Source organism: Rhinopithecus bieti, unplaced genomic scaffold (assembly GCF_001698545.2).
Source record: "Rhinopithecus bieti isolate Rb0 unplaced genomic scaffold, ASM169854v2 scaffold_26199, whole genome shotgun sequence".
Lineage (NCBI taxonomy): Eukaryota > Metazoa > Chordata > Mammalia > Primates > Cercopithecidae > Rhinopithecus > Rhinopithecus bieti.
In genome coordinates this window covers 156,115-163,073 of record NW_016811775.1, presented here as the reverse complement: position 1 = coordinate 163,073, position 6,959 = coordinate 156,115, and the positions used below count along the sequence as shown (strand labels likewise).

Here is a 6,959-nt window from a genome sequence, read left to right as displayed (position 1 = left end):
GAGAGAGAGAGAGAGAGAATAGTATAGAACAGTATAATGATTCACCATCTACCTATCACCAATTTAGACACTTACCTACTTACTTCTGGCCAGTCTTTTTTCATCTATATCCCCTCCAAACACTCTGCCTTGCCACTAGAACTTTTTTTTTTTTTTTTTGAAACGGAGTCTCATTCTGTCATCCAGGCTGGAGTGCAGTGGTGCGATCTCAGCTCACTGCAATCTCCGACTTCTGGGTTCAAGGGATTCTCCTGCCTCAGTCTCCCAAGAAGCTGGGATTACAGGTACCCCCCAACACAACCGGCTAATTTTTGTATTTTTAGTAGAGACGGTATTTCACCATGTTGGCCAGGCTGGTCTCAAACTCCTGACCTCAAGTGATCCGCCTGCCTCGGCCTCCCAAAGTGCTGGGATTACAGGCATGAGGCACTGCGCCCAGCCTAGAATATTTTTAAAGCAAAGCTCAGACATCATATCATTTCATCTGTAAATGAGAGGTGTGTCTCTTAATCTGCAAACACTTTCAGAGTTCTCTTTTTGTTACTGATTTCCAGCTTAATTGCATTATGGTCAGAAAATATGTTTTGTATTTTTTCAGCTTTTTGACCTCCGTTGAGACAAACGTTATGGTCCATAATAAAGTCAGTTTTTGTAAATGTGCCGTGTGCATAGTGCAGCTGGTAAGTGCAGCCTTCTTCCGACATCCATTAGGACAAATTTGTCAAGCGTGTTGTGTTATTCTCCTATAAGCCTTGCTAATTTTTTTCTTCTTGGGATGTACTGGGCTCAGGGAGCTGTTCTGGGGGTGAGGGACTCCAGTACACACAGTTCCTACCCTTGCCTAAGGGTAAGGAACAGGAGCTGAGTTTTCTCCCCAAATAGCAGGAGGCAGGCTGTGAAAATGCCACAAGGAGAGAGAAACGTGCCAATAGACACCCCTTTTGCTGGAAACCAAAGACAGCTTCCTGGGGAGGTGGCAGTCGGGCTGAACGCTAAAGGTCACTCCAAATCTTAAGGTATTGATGGGGCAAGGGAGGCAGGAAAACTCACATCCTGGGACTGTCCTCATTTTACCAGCACAGCGGGTCTGAGAAGACCTTATTCTGTGAGTGATGCTCTTGAAGGTTTTCAAAGACGACCGTGGCATTGTCGGACAAGAAAACAAACAGCTGAGTGTGTGTAAACTCAAGCTTCCTACTCAACAAAAATCTCTCTCAATGTATGTGCTGTAGACTTTGCAGCACCAATTCTCTGCTCCCTTGACTGAGCACACAGCAGAGGGAAAGAAACCGATGCCGAATGAATGAATCCTGTCGGCCTTTCAAGCTGTGGCTAAATAGAAACTCCAAGTCTAGCCTCGCCATGGACGTAAGTTGTTGGAAACGCCTTCCTCACTTATGCTGGACTCGGTACATGAACTATTATTCGATAAATACAGGTTGGAAGGCAAAAATCTTTGAAACATAAGGCTCAGGGTAGAGAATAAAATAAATCCATGGGCTCCTATAATAAATGAGAACTATCATTTGGGATGGCACCTGTGCCTGGAATCTTCTCTGTCTCCACCCCATGTCCAAGTATGGCTCAATTCCCACCCTCCATGTAGCCTCTTCGTGTAGCCCAGTCAACACGGCCCCAGCCCCTCCCTCCCTCCCTCCCTCCCTTCCCTCCTTCCTTCCTTCCTCTCCTTCCTCTCTCTTTCTCTGTCTCTCTCTTTTTTTTTTTTTGAGACAGGGTCTCACTTGTCACCCAGGCTGGAGTGCAGGCACCATCATAGCTTACTGCAGCCTCGCAGCCTCCAATTCCTGGGCTCAAGTGATCCTTCTTCCTCAGCCTCCTGAGTAGCTGGGACTACAGGCATGTACCACCACTCATGGCTAATTTTTTAATTTTTTTTTTTTTGAGATGAAGTCTCACTCTGTTGCCCAAGCTAGAGTGCAGTGGCGTGATCTCAGCTCACTGTAACCTCCACCTCCCAGGTTCCAGTGATTCTCCTGCCTCAGTCTCCCAAGTATCTGGGACTACAGGCACATGCCACCATGCCTGGCTAATTTTTTTGTATTTTTAGTAGAGACGGGTTTTCACTATGTTTGCCAGTGAACCGGTCTTGAACTCCACCTGCCTTGGCCTCCCAAAGTGTTGGGATTACAGGCGTGAGCCACAGCAGCTGGCCAATTTTTGATTTTTATTTGAGTAGAGACAGGGTCTTGCTATGTTGCCTAGGCTGGTCTCAAACTAATGGCCTCAAGGGATACTCCCACCTCAGCCTCTCAAAGTGCTGGGATTACAGGTGTGAGTCACTGCACCTGGCTCCTTTCAGGCATACAATAGCTACTGAGTTTTCATATTTAGGGGGGCGTGGGTATAATCACACATTAGCCTTCACTGTTAAAAATGGCTGCAAATGAGGGGTCTTGTTTCTTCCAACTATTTTGGAAGCTCTTAGAAAGCAGGAAGCCTTCCACTTTATCTTTGCTTCCTTCTAAGCGATTGGCACGGTGCTGGGCGCACAGGAACTGGGCTCCCGACACTGAAGAATGCTACTGAAAAAGGGTCTATCTTTAGCAGCTTTGCAATCCCCCTCAACCCCCCAACCACCGACATGAAACACTCTGAGCGTTGCTTCTAGAAAAACAACCGTCCAGAGTGTCTGAGGAATTCGGTTATAAATACATTTTAAAATTAACCCACTGCCTGGGTGTCTGTATATATCTGTCTCTTACTCACACGTCTTATATTTTTAATCGTGAGCTAGCTTTTCAGTCTTTCTCCTAAATCAAGGCTTCCTCCCCTCTGATGGCACCACCCACATCTGTCCCCTCAAAACCCCACTCGGACCCAAGCCAACCCCGTGGCCTCTTCTCCTTTTACTAGTCTAGGGTAGAAAAAAATAAAATAAAACCTCACAGAAACCTAGGATCCAGGAGTCCTGGTTTCTCTGCTCAAGGCTGATTTTCCCAAGAGGCCCTACCCCATATTCATATGCGCTCTCTCTCTCTCTCTCTCTCTCTCTCTCTCTCTCTTTCTGTCTCTCTCTCTCTCTTTTTCTCTCTTGCATTTCCGCCTGGGTGACGAGGCCAGGAGCAGAAATAGCTCTGCCTCAATTAACACCTTCTTCATCGGGGAAAGAAATAATTAGGACATTCCATATTGAGCAAACTTCACAAGCCCAGGAGAGGAGACAGGAGGAGCAAGAGAAAAAGAGGAAAAAAAAAAAAAAAAAAAAAAAACCCACAAAAAACCAAAACCTCCAACCACTGCAAATAAACCTTCCCCAATGGGTGTTCCCTCCCCCTGGGGAGGAGTGGGGAAGGAGGGCTCAGGGGCTGCCTCTGCGAATCCACTTGGGGGTCACTGGGCGGAGAAGGTGGGTGGAAATCCACTCCCGGACAGAATCTTCTGTGGCTGCCTTTCCCAAATAAGGGGCCTGAAACCTCTTTCTGTGCCCACCTGGGTTCCCCTTTGGGCTTCTTAATTCATTCTATCCACTCCTTCCATTCTCAGCTCCCTTGACCCAAATCATCAGAACCAGCATTGCCATTCAGTCTGTCTGCATCCAGACGGCCAGTGGTCTAAATATTGAAATACTGAAGGCATCCCTTCCTACTTGGTTCCATTTCATTCTGGAGCTTTACAGAGCAAGCAGCTAGAGTTTGGACAGGCAAAGATTTAACTGAAAACATATCCAAGGGCAATTTGGTTCCTGAGTGTGGATCGTGGCGGACACACTGCTTCCACACTGCTGGTTCAGAGCTGAGCCCTGGGAGTGTGTCTCTGGGCTGCCTGGCTTTTCCCCTGCTCACCCCACCCCTGGACCCAGCCACTGAAGGGTTAATGTGGGCATAGTCAGGGAGGGGCAGGACGCTGCTGAGTGCTAGGTTCTGACTGGTTGGTGCCAGGACTCCCAATTGGGATATCTCTGACACTTCCTGGGGGTTGGGGGAGACCAGGAGGACTCATCTAGTACTCTCACCTTCTGTAAGGTACCACTCACAATGCATTTAGGCAATAACCCTTTTCTGGCCCAACTCTCCCCACTTCTTGCTTGCTTTAGAAGTCAGGACTGGCTGAGGTCTGAAAGCACCCAGAATACCTGTTCCACTGAGTCGGATGTGCCAGGCATTAATTCCCACTCTAGGAGCAGTCCTCACCAATGTCAGAAAGAAGCCAGTGTATAAATACCCCAGCTCCCTTGCCCCTTGGCTGGGACGGCTCTGAGGTGTGTGTTCTTTACTTACTTACTTACTTACTTATTTATTTACGATGGAGTCTCACTTTTTCACCAGGCTAGAGTGCAGTAGTGCAATCTTGGCTCACTGCAACATCTGCCTTCCAGGTTCAAGTGATTCTCCTGCCTCAGCCTCCCGAGTAGCTGGGACTACAGGTGCCTGCCACCACACCCAGCTAATTTTTGTATTTTTAGTAGAGATGTGGTTTCACCATGTTGGCCAGGATGGTCTCCGACTCCTGACCTCAGATGATCTGCCCACCTCGGCCTCCCAAAGTCCTGGGATTACAGGCGTGAGCCACCGCACCCAGCTGAGTTGTGTGTTCTTTGCTGTCTCCTGAAGGTGCCTAGGGGGATCCAGTCCCAGTTGTAACTGATAACCCACTTGATAGCACACCCTTTAACAGATCCCTTCCTTTCTCTGTCTCGCTTCCTCATTCTCCTGATGGTGCTTCCTGAGATCATTCCCAGATAAACTCTTTCTCTGCTGGGTCACCTTCTATGGAACCCCAACCCTTTCAACAGCAAAGATCTCAGAGGCTATTGAACCTGCTGCCTCTCCTGCAGCGCTCTCTGAAGGAGACGATTCTCCCAGCTGCCAGGAGAAAGAAGCACACCCCTGCCTAACCCTCCCAAGAGCTTTTCCCTGAAGGAGAAAACTGGAAAGACACATCATGCTCTGCTGACCTACCTGTCCCCTCTTCAAAGCAGGTGGTATGAAATTTTCCCATATAAAATTCTAACCCTATGATTGCAAAAATAAGGATTGCAAAAAATAGGAGGAGGCCGATCTGCAGCAAAGGGATCATCGCCTTCATGATCGACTTCAGGACGACTTGTAAACCTGGGGGGACACAGAGAGAGGCCCCATAAGCCCATGAGCAAGCACCCCCAAACCCCGCCACCAAGACACCAAGGTCTCTCCCAAACAAAGCAGGTGTGTTCCCGAGGGAACCTCAAGCACACAGGAGCCTGGGGATTGGGCAATGGTAAAGGAAGCACCACACGGAGGCTGGTCCTTATCATAGGAACAACCCTTCCTAGGTTTTTTTTCTTTCTTTGAGACAGGGTCTTGCTCTGCTGCCCAGGCTGGAGTGCAGTGGCCCAATCATAGCTCCCTGCAGCCTTAACTTCCTGGGCTCAGGCGATCCTCCTGCCTCAGTCCCCGGAATAGCTAGGACTACAGGTGTGCACCACCATGCCTGGCTAAGTTTTACAACTTATTTGTAGAGATAGGGTCTTGCTATGTTGCCCAGGCTGGTCTGAAACCCCTGGCCTCCAAGCACTCAAACCCCTCCGCCTCCTAAAGTGCTAGGATTATAGGTGTGAGCCACCATACCTGGCCCCTATTATTATTATTTTTCACTTTTTATATTTTTATTTTTTTTGAGACGGAGTCTTGTTCTGTCGTCCAGGCTGGAGTGCAGTGGCACCATCTTGGCTCACTGCAAGCTCCGCCTCCCAGGTTCATGCCATTCTCCTGCCTCAGCCTCCCAAGTAACTGGGACTACAGGCGCCTGCCACCACGCCCGGCTAATTTTTCATATTTTTAGTGGAGACAGGGTTTCACCATGTTAGCCAGGATAGTCTCGATCTCCTGACCTCGTGATCCGCCTGCCTTGGTCTCCCAAAGTGCTGGGATTACAGGCGTGAGCAACCGCGCCCGGCCTTACTATTTTTTAAAAAGCACTTTTAACTTTAAAGTATTTATTCATGTATTTTAATTAGCCAGGCATGATGGTGCATGCCTGTAGTCCTGGCTACTCTGGGGACTGAGGCAGGAGGATCACTTGAGCCCAGGAGGTTAAGGCTGCAGGGAGCTATGACTGTGCCACTGCACTCCAGCCTGGGCAGCAGAGCAAGACGCTGTCTCAAAGAAACATATATATGTATTTTATAGAGACAGGGTCTCACTATGTTATTCAGGCAGGTCTCGAACTCCTGACCTCAAGCAATATTCCCGCCTCTGCCTCCCAAAGTTCTGGGATTACAGGCGCGAGCCACCGAGCCCAGCCAACTTTAAAGTATTTAATAAAGGTATTTGACATGCTGTTCCATTTGATGATCTTTTGGGCAAGAAAGGGGTGGGAATCCTTTACTTTTGGAGCCGTATTCCTGGGTGTTGGGCAACTTGCACCCAGAAGAGGGAGCCATTTTCTTATTTTTTTTCTGCCAACAGGGGGCGTCTTTTCCTAATTCATAAAAGGGCGCCCATATAGGCTGGTTGCTGCTCTGGGTAGGGAAAGCGGTTGGCGGTCCCAATTTCAACCCCAAGGAACCAGACTCAACATTATTTCACTGGCTTCTAGCAACAAACCCCTGAGGTGGCCATATATGTAAAGTCACTCCCATTTTACAGAAGTGGGAAGCAAGGCTGACAGAGATGCTATGATTCACCCAAGAGAATGCGTGAGAAATGGCAGAACTAGGCAGGGTGTGGCGACGCACGCCTGTAATCCCAGTACTTTGGGAAGCCGAGGCCAGCAGATCACCTGAGTTCAGGAGTTCAAGACCAGCCTAGCTAACGTGGTGAAACCCCATCTCTACTAAAAATACAAAAAAGTATCTGGGCACCGTGGCCAGCGCCTGTAATCCCAGCTACTTGGGAGGCTAAGGCAGGAGAATCGCTTGAACTTGGGAGGCAGAGGTAGAAGTAGCCAAGATTGTGCCACTGCACTCCAGCCTGGGTCACAGAACCAGACTCTGTCTCAAAAAAAAAAAAAAAAAAAAA

At 48.6% G+C, this 6,959-nt stretch overlaps 1 protein-coding gene across 1 annotated transcript in view; it reads right to left on the bottom strand.

Moving 5' to 3' along the window:
- Window positions 1–6,959, bottom strand: part of CACNA1A (calcium voltage-gated channel subunit alpha1 A) — a 267,197-nt gene that overhangs the window by 165,938 nt on the left and 94,300 nt on the right. Inside the window, exon 6 of the mRNA XM_017895048.1 lies at window positions 4,920–5,072. Within this exon, the coding sequence (XP_017750537.1) occupies window positions 4,920–5,072 (153 nt within the window). The remainder of the gene's footprint in view (window positions 1–4,919; window positions 5,073–6,959) is intronic.